At 46.2% G+C, this 13963-nt stretch overlaps 1 protein-coding gene across 1 annotated transcript; it reads right to left on the bottom strand.

Moving 5' to 3' along the window:
• Positions 1–237: 237 nt before the first annotated feature.
• Positions 238–6517, bottom strand: LOC146197836 (salivary anticoagulant protein P23-like). Its single transcript, XM_084593082.1, has 5 exons — positions 5917–6517; positions 3663–3721; positions 2790–2917; positions 904–1086; positions 238–673 (listed from the first exon to the last, which is right to left on the bottom strand). The coding sequence occupies exons 2-5, from the start codon at positions 3703–3705 to the stop codon at positions 356–358; spliced, it is 672 nt and encodes a 223-aa protein (XP_084449208.1). The 5' UTR covers positions 3706–3721; positions 5917–6517; the 3' UTR covers positions 238–355.
• Positions 6518–13963: the final 7446 nt, after the last annotated feature.

The following is a 13963-nucleotide window of genomic DNA, read 5'->3' as shown; positions in this document are numbered from 1 at the left end:
GGGCGTCTTCTTTATGCAGAAGCCGATACGCTGTGCTCTATAGAGGTGTTTGACCTCTCGGTCGTGGTCTTTGTTCCAGTCTGCAATGTGGTTTTTATCGTTCTGCGAGATGGTAGTGTCACTACTGCTCCAGCCAACTACTTTTCAGTGACGCCATGTACCGGAATGATATTTCAGGAGCTCATTTCAAAAGAGATTCCCGTGAAGCAGAATAAGCAGGAAGAATGAACGACAATAGTAGTGTTGCAGGTCGCATTTTATTCTTTCATTCTCAATCAAAGCAACCCAACAACGCTAATTAAAGTGGGCGCTGTGCAAGTCATTTAGCACAAAATAAAATATAATCATCCCTTGTTCAAGCGCGTGGGAATGCTGGTGTGCCTATTCCGACGGCTCTGGCGAAGGCGTCCTTGTAAGGGTTGTAGATGGTAGAAATGAGGATGTCCCTGACCTTCTCCTCGATGTGCTCCTCAAATTGGTCCTCGCGGTCGTCGTTCAGGCTCAGGTGGCTGTCGTACTTGGTCTTCAGCTTGAGCTTCTCCATGAAGAAAGTCTGCAGAGTGGCGGTCCTGCCCGGCAGCGCCGTAATCCCCACACGAAGCACGGTCTCCTTTTTCAGCGTCACGTTCACCCAGATTGTCTTGATTGTGCCCACCAGAGTGTCTCCCTTAGTCTGGGGGAGCAAAGAAAGCATAACATAATATTTAAAGGAGAAAATAAACAGGCTGGAGAAAGGGGAGGGGGGGGGGGGGGGGGGACACTTAAGCTGTACCTTTAACGACTCGCATGCGCAGCTCGCTTAATTACCAACCTTTAATTTGATGTTAGATTTTTGACGTTTTAAAAACAGCCGTCCGAACGCAGACAGAAAATATCGCACTGTCATGATACATATGCACAGACCGTTGCTGTAAGCGTGGCTCCGATGCCGGTCATGTTGAGCACGCAGCTGACGGTGGTGTTTCCGTCGATCAGCATTGGTGGCTCGCAGTTGCCCAAGCGGTGCACACCCTCGTCGAATCCGTGAACGAGACCTTCGGTAATGTTAGCCTTCAGGTCACGGTTGGTGATTCCCGTTTTCAGGATCTGAAGGGGACACAGAATAATGCCTATGAAGCAGTGGTTTCGCTCGCATCAACTGTTTTCAAGGCGACCACCGCACATTTTATCTATTTGTTTGTTTGTTTATTTAAATATTTATTTATTTCACTACTTTCAGTGATGCATGAACAAAAAGTAGTGAAACGAAAAAGAACAAGACAGGAATCAAAACGGTGGAGATGATGAAAATGCGCAATAAAAAAAGTGTAAAAGTAACAGCCATAAATCATATTAGAGCCTCAGTATACGCTGCAGGTTTCGCCTGAAACGTATCCATTAGGACCGCATAGTGTGGTGGTGCAATACAAACCCTTAATTCGCTCATACGGCTTAGCTTAACGCTGAAAATCAACCACATGGTTTTGTCTCGCAGATAGCGAGGCTTTGTCGCACAGATAGCTATACGTCTGTAGCACAGACTTTAAAGGCACCCAAGACTTGATCAAAGATGAGAGGTGCGCGTGGTCGATGCGCCCATGTAAGTACTTGAAAAAGAAGAAGTCCTGTGGTGCCGGCTTAGTTTTCAAGTGGGTTAGTCCTAGAACGCACAGGACAGCTTTATAATAATTTCGGGGAGCAGATAAGCAAAATCGCACGATCCACGACATTTTTCACAAAATATTTCTGTACATTATCGAGGATTTGCGAAGAGGTGAGACAGATTGAATCTTGTATAAAAGAGGAATACTGAAGTCTCGGCAGGACCAGCAAAGCTCAGGACACTGCATACAAGGGTAATCGTGCATGCAAAGCATACGCAGACTTCTGCAACTGACCTCCAGAACATGAGGCGAGTAGAAAACTCAATTATGTAGGTAAGGCGCGTAAAAGGAATCAGTTCTATTTTTATTCAAGGTCAACTTGCTTTACGAATACCACCTGTGCCCAGAGTTCCCCCCTTGTTCGATCAAGCTGCAATCATGAGGGAAGCGGATGTGGAATATATTTAGGCCGACATCAGCATATAGACATCTGAGAGAGAGCAACAAACGTGTACAGCATGGATTGCTGATCAAGTCTGTCAAACATAGCTTCAAGTGATACAGCGCAACGACACGGAAACGAGACGAAAGAACAAACACGTGCAGCGCTGTTTTTCCCTTGTCTTATATATGCCTCGTTCCATTGCGCTGCATCACTTCAAACAACTTTGTGAAAGTAACTGATGAAGAGATCAAGAGCAGAGGCCCCAGGTTAGATGCTTTGGGAACCTCAAACTGAAGGGGCGACACTTTTTCCACTGCAGCTCACGCGCCTTTCTCTACCTTGTTGGTAGCTATAGCAAAGCAGCTGCGATATGACTTACACAGACCCCAACTCAACATTTTTTCAAGGATGCAGTGATCTACCCTAATGCATCAAAGGCCTGTAATAAAAACAAATAGCGTCAACCCGCTCGCAAGAGGACTCGCCAGGAGCAACATTACTCTTTTAGTTTACATATTTAATGTAAGCATAAAGATCATTTCAATAGCCTCGTTGATAGTCGTGTACGTGGTGCATGAATACAAAATGCTGTTGTGAGTGAATGGCTATGTGCAGCCGGAAGTAGCGGTATTGCCATAAGCATAGCTGCTGCCCTTGTGCTGGCGAAGTACCTCTGCTGTCCTATAGGCAAGAAAAACCAGGAATCTGATTTGACCCGAGCTGGTTTGTACTAAATGCCTGTTTCAACCGAATGAACTGACCTTGAAGTGGAAGTCCGGGATTCGGGCGCCCGGATAGAGTGCGGACGATCCTCTGACCAGAGGCGGCAGGTGTTGCTCTAGTACTAGATCCATGTAGTGGTTGGCCTCTGGGACTGTGCCGGCTGAAACTGCGCAAAAAATAAAAAAAAAACTGCTTTGCCGAGCGCTCTGATTGACTAAATACGACTTCTGCAAGTTCAGCACTGTACAGCTACGCTGCCGCAAAATTAGACTATACACAGGTGATGTCGGTCAAGCGTCTGCCGCTCGTCCGACAATTAGAAGCTACATTAAGAGAATGAAGAAATAAGAAATCAATTATTCACCGTCCTCAAATGCGTAGCTTTTATTTTTACGTACAGTATATAGAATAATTACTCTTGAATTGCTCATTATGTCTTTGTTGTGTTTGCTGTTTCTCACATAGGTAGTCATCGTGCTACATAACTTTCAGAGTCCATAATTTAACATTTCGAGGAATTTTCCTTGATTTTATTGAGGTATCAACAAAAGGTCTTGATCCAGTCAGTGGATTTAGCGTTTATATTTTTCTTTTCAAAATTATTTATGTGGAGACATGCGTCATTTCCATGAGTAGCTTTCCCAGGACACGTGCATGTATGTCCTCCTAACGCAGTTATAGCGAATTCCAATCGGCGATCCAGAGCAAGTTTTCTTGCTACACTAAATCGAAAAGCTTGGATTCAATTCTCGAGTTCTGGTTGGACTGCAGAACTACTGAGCCCTTCATCGAGGTCTCGGAGAGCATTCCGGGTCACCGATTGAGATTCGTCACTGGAAATGCTGGAGCCGGTGCTTCGTGACAAAGCAGCCGGTGAGACCATGCGTGAAGCCGTGAGAATGTCCACTTACCACAGCTGAGCACAGCGAAGACGATGAGGTAGTACTGCTGCATCTTGGGGGTGCTTCCTCTGCAAGATATACAAACAGCTGCAGCATTTATCGTAAAAACGCGACAGCAGACCCTCCACTAAATTCACGCGCATCACACTTGGCATATATTTTGACATTAGTTAAAGCTCAGAAAGTCGGCATCCAGTTCCGTACCACTTGGCATTCCCACATCTCACTTACAGTGTGCGGCTCTTCTCCAAGAATGGACGACCTACATGTGAAGCATTCGTTAGGCAGGCGCAACAGATTAGGAGTTCAAATTTTTATCATATCTGAAGCCTGTTCGTGCCCGCTTCTTGGTTGACTGAGTCGTGTCATTGATAAAACAAAACTAAACATAGCAAAAGAAAACGTGACGCTAAAGAGCGAGAACCGAGACCAAATACCAACAGAGGCCGTGCTTACTGACATTCTTTTCTTTAATGAGATTAAAATGTGGCATGGAGCCATCTTTTTATGATTTCATCTTGGCGGAGCGGGCGTGTCAATCTAGCTCACAGTTAAAAGCGACTCATTCAGAGATTATCGACTTTGATAGACCCCAGCCAGCCATGCGCCGAGAAAGGCGATAGCGGATGAGTCCGAGACGATAATAAAGGAGACATACGGTCAACGGAAAACTTAAGATCTCAAGTCTAGCTGGCTGGCTAGCAGTTTGCTGCAGTGCCTTTTTGCTCGCAAATTTTTATTTCGAAAACACTCGTCCAGCCATCTTCCTCCCCAAATTTATTTGTGTGACGTCCTCGCGCCTGGTTGTCATGGCAACTGTGACGTCAACCACTGCTGAACCACTGAAGCGGCGAGTGGGATGACGGAGCGCACATTAGATAACGCTATGGCAGGTCCTCTCCTCTATTGCTTCTTGCGCGCCATTCGCTCGTACGGCATCCTTAATAGACCTTCGTGTTATATCTCCCTCTATTTCGTACCGAACTTGTGACGCAATAACGTATATAACCCCAATTGTATGCCGTGAAATAGAGACATTTAACTCTTTTCCAAACTGTGTGCTAGTCTCTGAATGCTACACGCCAAGCAAAACATTCAAGAGGAGTCCATGGATCCTGAAGATGTGGCCAAGCGACAAAGAACTGAAGAGGAAACGTGACAGGCGTTCTAAGATAGTACGGGCTATTGAAAAACTAGAAGAGTGAGCAGCGAAGCTGACAGTAATCGAAAGTGTGTTAAACGCACTGTTCAGTAGGAACGCTGTATCGTTTTCTCACGACCATTACTTTAGCCATGCCTAAATTTGCCTAACGTTTTTCTAGTCAAACGCCGATGACATACCTGTTGCTTTCGAGCTACGATCCATAATAGGACATTGAAGGTATGCGAGAACGCAGTCAGGTAGGAAAATGAAGATAGCGAGCAAGACACGATATTATTTCCAAAGGCGCTACTTAATTGCGTCAGGTCGGAGAAGTGTCCTGTTTGCGCAATTAATTTTTTGAACAACCTTCAAAAAATTATTTGCAATGCTGTAGCTATTGTCACGTGACTGGACCGCCATCTTGAATCTGATAGCGACGGAGAAACGGACGACAAAACGGCATTATGTAAGCAGTAAAAAGAGCAGATTTAGACAATGGAATTCTCGTTTGGAAGAGGTGATTATCATCTTCTCCGCCCTGTTCCATACCCAGTTAAATGCGCTCCTGGCAAAATGACACTCTCGTTTCCTATCAATGACTTTGAAAATGAAAAAAAAAAAAAAAAAAACGTTTGTAAATTTACATCACTAATAATTGAACACTTAAAAAGAAAACATCTCTAGTTAGGCTCGAAGGTGGCTTCTTTGGGTTTATTGGATTTAACGTCCAAAAATAGCATCGGCTATAGATGAAGAACACCGTACTGGACGGTTCTGAAAATTTCGACCACTGGTGGTTCTGGAACGTAAGCGGACATCGCACACTACACGGACGCTTTGCGTTTCGCCTTCTTCGAGACGCGACCGCCACGGTTGGGTTCGAGCCCGCGCGTCTCTGGGCGGGTCAGTCAAGCATCCTAACCACCGAATCACCGCGGCAAGGTAAGCAGCACATCACTCTAAATTAGCGGCATTTGCGAGAATACGCCATCTGCTGCATACCGTACTTGTCGAGAACTTTTAGCGGTCTCGATAGCGATAGCGAGAGTCATTCAACAGCAACTTTACTGTGCTGTGAACGAAGTTACATATGGTTTCACCTCGGAAGAAAAAGCTTACCTCGGGTCGTATCCGCTTCCGAGCCTCCTTGTCGACTGACTCCAGAAACTTCAAGCAGAGAAGCCCGCCGGAGGTGTCGACCACTTATCTGCGTCTGCTCTTTCTATCTAGACCTCTTTCTAAATGGCTGAAAACAGGCGCAACCGAACACTTTCTAAGAGCGTCTTGCTCTTTCGGGGAGCCCAGTCAAAAGAGAACACGCACTATCACGTTTGTGCCCGACAGATAAAACGCCTCACAACGCTAAAACCAAGACACGTCGCCACGTGGCAACGGCGCCCTGCGTCTTCGACAAGCAGTTGCGTACAGCGGACGAAATGCCGTTGAGTCACGCGTGGGACTTCAGTTATTAGTAATTGCAGATGTCTGCGCTGGATTCTTCCCAAGATTGCAACAGTTTATGGACTCACAGAGGCCTGCCGGCATGTCTTCGCGAGGCGAGATTCGCATACATCAAATAGCGTCCTTTTCTTCCTCTATGGGTCTCAGATTTCTTGGACCCACGCTCGCAGATACATAAGTATAGTACGCATGAAATACAACACAACTTTATCCACCTCCCGAAATGCCGTGTTGCAGGCCTGTTAAAACAGCCGCCGGCGGGTTAGTGCAAGGATAATAGCCCTCCATCCACTGACATGTTTTGAAACTGCGGACCAATTAAGATCAAATAACAGCCGTTTGGTAGAACCGAAAAAAAAATTGTTTGGATGGCACACTGCATATCATAAAATTGTATGGGTTCAACTATCCTTGAACCAAGTTTCACGGCCTTCAGCACAGCCGTTTGGTAGAACCGAAAAAAAAATTGTCTGGATGGCACACTGCATATCATGAAATTGTATGGGTTCAACTATCCTTGAACCAAGTTTCACTACCTTCAGCCGCAGCAACAGTCGCTGCTGCCACTTTGATTCTGGCTCCCTTCCGTGCTTGGGAAGCTTCTCGGCAGCGGGCTATATAGTCTCGCTTCCCGTAGTTGGGTGGTCTCGGCAGCCTGTCTAGCAAGACCGCTGTCGATGACGTATGTGTATGGCGTATTTACGGCGCAGATGGAACTTCATAAAAAAACGACGATGTTCAATGCACAGCGCTACGGTGCTTTGCGGTTTTTCCCGAGTGATATCTCGTGCCTTGACATTACGATGAAGACGACAATGTTAGCTGCACAGCGCGAAATGAAGACGACTATGTTTGTCGCGCAGTGCGAGATGCGCCCACTAGGGAGCCTACGCACCTGAGTACGTGGCGCCATCTGCGAAACGCATAAGGTACCGGGTCCAGGAGTAACATGAAGTTCACAAGTAAGCGCAGTAGAGCTGGCGCTTTAAAAGAAACAATGACACTAACCTTGGAAAAGGTTTCAACAGTTTGTAAATAATATATATGCACATATCATATTATATGGAAGAAAGGAACAGCCATTCCATTCCCCCCTTTTTCAACTTATTCCTTGTGGCAAACTTTCCGAAATCAAAATAAATAAAAAAAAAAAAAAACAAAGTCGTACGCTATGCGTTGTCCATGCACGAACCCTAGATTGTCGGAATTAAAGCACTGCGCGAACACGGGTAGTCATGGGCTCGGGCCGGGACATGAGCTGTTTTGCTGGGCCCGGGTCGAGCCTCAAATTCAAGCCCGAGAACTGTTCTTGTCGGAATTAACCCGGCGCCCTCCCCTACAGCGTCATTAATAGTTCATGTGTCACTTAGTGATGTGGAACATCCCTTTCTATATTTCGTTATAATATAAAAATATCGCATGATTGTAAGTCTACTGTGTGTTTTTTATGAGCAAAGAAACCTGATTCGTCCAGGATAGCTGGTCTATAGCGACACCGAAGAACTTAGGGCACTTAGGGTGTGTCATGTATGGAATGGCTTGACTGCCAATTGTGACAAGGATACCGCGCTACCAACTTGCATGTAAAAGATAACACGACGCTTTACATTGGTGACAGATCAGGTCGCAGACGACGCAAATACGCAGACAAAACGGTCACTGAACGCTGCAATCTCCCTTGCACTTGGGGATGTGTGATACTTAATGCCCATATGCAGACGTCGTCGGCATGCGTGGATACCGAAACTGTCTTTGGAAGTTCTTTGAATACGCCGATTAGCACCAGATTATTATGGACTTCCCACTCCTCCCTGAGGGACATTACGTGTGACACGATTATTTGCCGTGTCACCGTCATCAGTCACACGATAACTGCCCGGTTTCTCAGATAATCTGCAATCAACTGATGTAAAAGTCTGCCAATTGCACATTTCTCGAGGGCGTCTAATATTGTATCATGTCGGCATTACCGAATGCACTCTTGACGTCGAAGAAAGCAGCGGTCAGCCCGTGGCGACGTTTCTCGTGTTTAACCGCCGTCGACACCAGACCAATTACACATGACATGATCGCCACATGACATTCTATAGGCAGAGAACTTCCGCAAAGTTACATCGGGAAAACGATGAAACACATACGTTTTGAATGGTTTCTTCAAAAATGCAGCCTACACCGAGAAGCAATAACAGGGTTGCGCAAAGGCCGTTCCGTTATCGATCCAGCGATGCCATCAACCGAAAGAGAAGCTATGCGAAAAAAGCGCGTAGCGCAAGCGGAGGCGGAAGGACTGACAGCTTGCTGTCGCAGGTTTGTCGCGTCACATAGTGTAATCAACAGTTATTATTTGAGACGACATACTTCTGCCAAAAAAAAAAATTGATCTCTAAAGAAAATTGATCTCTAGCATGCTGATCGTTGTGTGGCCAAAAAAGAAAGAAAAATAAACGTTGACCAGCCTTTGGCTCACCGAGTACATTTTAAAGCTTACGTACACTTGAAACCCCACCATTATGACCATAGAATTCCTCACACTAACTAGAGGGAAAGCTGAGGGCGCTGCACTTCAGCCACCATGGGCGCGCTAAGAATCATGGGCCGGTGTGCTACTTGTTGCGGGACAGTCGGTTTTTCTCGGGTACGTGGAGTGGCGTTACTGCGATGTTTCTTTTTTCGTCATCATCATCATCATCTGAAGGTACGTACATAGACCGCGAAAGCCATAATAGCGAAGGTGCAAAAGCAGACGTCGCCAATAAATGGTTTTTGTTTCCCGAAATGCCTCTAAAAACTTCTTTCAGTGATTGCACAACCATAAATATTTTTATAACATTTTTTATTTCAAATTTTGCCTATTAAGTGCGAAATATTGGTATTTGTGCTGCCCAAAACTAAGCCAATGGGAGAAAGAGCCATCGCTATATTGGATACATCTCACACTGACATGCTGTTCCTCTCTCTTTTTGCAATTTATAGTCACAATATTCAATCTTAGGACATTATTTACGGTAGAACAACGTTTATCTTTGCATTAGTTTTGGCCAAAAGTTGTAGTTCTGCATTCGGTAGCTCTCCGGCCCATGATGCTTTGAGCGCCCATGGTGGCTGAACTGGCCGTCTGGAAACTCCATGTAAACTCCCATAGACGGCAGCACAGCTTTCCCTCTAGGTAAGAGTAAGAAACTCTACGATTATGACCAAGAACTGGGCAGTCTTGCATACCAACAAGATGATGTTACATAGGCTTTATAGTAAATTGTGGTACCGAGGGTGTGAGCAGGGTAAATGTGCATCAATGTGCTGAAAAAAAAAAAAAGGCTAACCTTGCTTTATAAAGATGTGGCGTCCAAATAACATGCATGCGTCTACGCTGGATATAACAGAAATCCTCTGCGGTATTATAAAGGCGTTGCGACCCTATATATTTTATTTTATTTTTCTAGCGAAATGAATGAAGGCAATTATAGCGGTTTCGCCTTGCGGTTTCGCGTTCTGGGAGAGGAGCAGTGATAGTATTGAACAGGATAGTTAAGCGGGCGAGTTGGTAATACATCATCCAAAAAACTGCGCTTGTTCCTGTGGTTTCTTCCTGTCGTCCCCGCGTTTGTTCGCGCTGTTTTTTGGATGATAGTATTGCACACACTGCCTTTCCTTTTCAAATGTGTCCCTACGTTACTCGTCAAGCGACACGTAACAGCACCTAGTAAACGCTAACAAGGGTAATCTTCAACACGACGGTGACACAAAACACAGACACGGAAAGGGACTGACCGCTAATCTTATCAGTGCTGTACCGACCAACGTGGTATCAAATCCGAGGTCACTGATTGCAAATTTCAGAGCGCAGCTCGCTGGAGTGCAAGGCAAGCTGCAGATCTCAGACAACGCGTGCAAACGACGGGGTCTGGAGCAACTCTCTGCCATCATCGAAAGTCCCGTCCCCCTGTATCGAATTTCGGCCAGACAGCGGGAAAGCCGGACAAACGAAACGAAGGGAGGGTATTTCCAAGAAACCTGCTAGAGTGCGACGCCAGCGCGTTCCACAGCTGGGTGGAGAGAGAGTGTCCTCGCGTAGAAAGCTAGGATATGACACTCAGTGTCGAGGACAGTATCTCGACAAGCGACTCGACCTCAGTGATAATGATTCTAGTATCTATGCGTCGTGCACGTCTCTACTGCCTACATATGTGCCAGGCACTCAGCGATGGGGAGGCTGTTGTAAACGCACTAAAGCTGGCGACTATTCTGAAAAGCGCCTCGTTAAAACAGCGGGGATAGTTTTGTTTAACGTCCCGAAGCAGCGGGCAGAGAGGCTATGAAGAACTTCGTTATACTGCAGGTCTCTCGATTGATTTTGACCGATGACCTTCGGTTGTAATGCAGCCGCTGCGGTCGCTATCCCTCGACCTTAAGTTCATTCAACAGATCAGTTCGCGGTTCAGCATCGCGGCGGGTAGCAATAAAACAATGAGCTGAATGTTTTTCACGTGCCGTGGGATAGAGTTGTTTAGTACTAATATCAAAAGGAAGAAAACCTGCGCTACTTCTGACAATGATCAATATGCGTGTCATGCTACAGCTTGGTCATACTGGTTAATCAATTGTGACGGAACAGCACAGAACAGGGGATGAAAGACAAGCGCTTGTATCTTTCAGCCCCGTTTTTCTGCGCTGTTCCTTCACAAATACTACTCGTCACGCAGTCACACAACCCCGCAGACACTCCTTGCCGTTGTTTGCTTCTCATTCGAGCTTACACTGTCGGCACATTCTAAAATTCCTATACTTGGGTGCCCGGACATCTATATTTGTGCGGGCATCACCTAAGCGCTCGCTCAGTGCTGGAAACAGATTTCCGCACAGGATCACGGGAATGGCCTAGATTGCTTTGGGGCAGGAAAAGCTTTAATCAGTGCGGCTGGTTCACAGCATGAGCGCAAAGCTGAGAAATGCTATGAAACGGCGAATTTATATTCATGAGACTTAAAATACTTGCATATTCTAGTACGCATTCCACCACTCTCGCAATGAGGAAGCGGCGAAGAATGTTTTGTTGCTGAGCGTCTGGTCACGGACATGAATTCGAAGCCGCGGCGGTCGCACTTCAACTGTGGTTCAAATTTTATCCGGAGGCTTTAAGCACTACATAGCTGCTATACATACCTACCCTACCCACTCCGCGAAGGCACTGTGAGAATTAAACGAATGGTAGGAACAACCGGATCGTGTAAACGTTTATCCCGCGTGTCCCTCCATGCCTACTAGCAATTTGGACAAGTCATCGTCGTCATCCTCAATCGGATTGCCCCTTGCAGAATGAAGGCCTCCCAATATTCCTCCAATTAACCTGGTCTTGTGCTAGCTGCATTCACTTGACCTCTGCGAGCTCATCCACCCATCTAATTTTCTGCTGCCCCCTGCGACGCTTTCCTTTCCTTCGAATCCAAGGGATATATAGACCATATATCCCTTATATAGACCTCTTATAGACCATAGGCTACCCTCTCCTCGCATTGCATGTCCTGGCCATGACCATTTCTCCTTGATTTCTACTAGAATATCAGTAACTCGAGCTATTCCTCTATCCACTCTGCGCGCTTCCTATTCCAACGTTACACCAACCATTTTCCGTTCCATAGCCCTCTGCATTGTCCTCAAGTTAAGCAGAACCCTTTTCGTTAGCCTCCATGTTTCAGCTTCATAGGAATACCGGTAAGATGCAGCCGTTATGTACTTTTCTCTTTAGCAATACCGGTAAGCTACTAGTTATAATGTGCAAGTCCCTTCCAAATGCGCTCCATCCCAATCTTATCTTTCTAGTTATTTCCCTTTTGTGGTCCTGATCTGCGATTACTACCTATCCTAAGTAGACATATTCGCCTACACCTTCCAGCGCTTCGCTACCTAAGTTTAAACTGCTTTTCCTTTCCCGCATTGTTCAACACTGCCTTAGTCTTCTGCATAATAATATTTAGGCCTACCTCTCTGCTTCTCCTGTCTAGGTCATTAATCATTCATTGCAATTGGCCCCCTGAGTTATTCAACATTGAACACATACCCTCCTGCAAAAGCTTCGCACTCCTCTTTTAACGAAAACTCCACGAACGATGACAATAATTGGGATATCCGATCTCTCAGAGCATTTGCTCGTTTTTTTTTTTTTTTTCCTTTGGCGATGCCCTTGAAGTAAAGAATTTTGCAGCGGAATGCACCTATATGAACAGTTTTTGACCAAGCTTTTAAAAGGTGGCGTTACTGCATACTTTATATTTTAAAAAAATAGAGGGTCCTTTAGATGTCTCTTGAGAGGAGAATAGAAAAAGCCTACCCTTCCTCTCCTATCATTTGCCTTTTATCGGCGTTCGCTGCAGTGCTACATATAATTGGTTTACAGGAAAGGAAACGCGCTGTATCTGTCACACACCGGCAAGTGTGAGTTTGGACGGGTAAACAATTGCTCCTCTCGCTTGGCGTTCCTTGGCGCGGGAGGGAGTTTTAGAATAGGGGAACCCGAGGCTTGAGGTCCCCAAGAAAATAGCGTGCCGTGGCGTACCGGGGCTTGCGTTTCTCGATTGCAGCGCCCTGACGGTAATCCGTGAAAGCATTTAAATATATAAAAGCCGAAACAACGCTATTTTATTAAACAGAAACTGCTGTCATTGTACAAAACTATCCTAAAAATACCAGTTATATAATCTGTTTTCTTCAGACAAGACGAAATCGACCAATCTTAACCAATCCAGTCTGAGCCGGGAAACCTCATTTGAACCTTCCGCGCTTTCCGACGCCTGCTCCCCATGAATTGACTGGTCTTCTAAATTGCGCAACATCTTATTGTTCCCCCGGTGCCGGAGTGCTATCGACACGGTACAGTCTTACATGCACGAAAACGGCCTTACGTGGTCGCCGGCTAAATCAGAACTCTTATAAGGAGCAAGCTTCACAGGCAGAACCAGATTCTCGAGAACTTATCCGGTTACACATTGACAATCATTCGATACCCCCAGTAGCCACGGCCCCGCCAGGGTGGTGCAGTGGTAAGACGCCCGACTACTGTGCCGGAGTACCCGCGGGTTCGAACCCGACCTCGGCGGTTGCTTTTCGATGGAGGCGAAACGGAGTGTCGTCCGTGTGCTGTGCGATGTCAGTGAACGTTAAAGAATCCCAGGTGGTCGAAATTTCCGGAGTCCTCCACTACGGCGTCTCTCATAGCCTTAGTCGCTTTGGGACATTAAACCCCACAAAACCAAACCAAACCCAGTAGCCACGATCAGAGCTCTCGTAATGTTGATTCAGAATAATACTCAGAACACAGAAGCTATACGCCGGCTACGCGTCACGGCGCACCAGGCTGGTGAGGCGCATTACCACACGTCGCAGGGGTATGAAAGAAGCCGACCTGTACAGGATCATTCAAGCCTTCATGATAAGCAGAATCATGTACGCTTGCCCGTACTGTCACCTGCCTTGTAGGGACAAAGGTGCACTTAATAGCATAATTAGAACAGCATTATAAAGCGGCCCTTGGCTTGCCTGTGTACGCCAACTCAGATCGACTACTGCAGTTGGGAATTTTTAACACGCTACCTGAACTAATTGAAGCCCATAAGACAGCACAAGTGACCCGCTTGTCACGCAGCGTTGCGGGACGCGTAATTCTCGACAAGCTCCACATACACCCCACTGAGGAGGTGTGCGCAATATCCCA

Source organism: Amblyomma maculatum, chromosome 2 (assembly GCF_055883805.1).
Source record: "Amblyomma maculatum isolate TAMU_Amacu chromosome 2, ASM5588380v1, whole genome shotgun sequence".
Lineage (NCBI taxonomy): Eukaryota > Metazoa > Arthropoda > Arachnida > Ixodida > Ixodidae > Amblyomma > Amblyomma maculatum.
The sequence above is the reverse complement of the archived record's forward strand: the minus strand, read 5'-3'. Positions and strand labels throughout refer to the sequence as shown.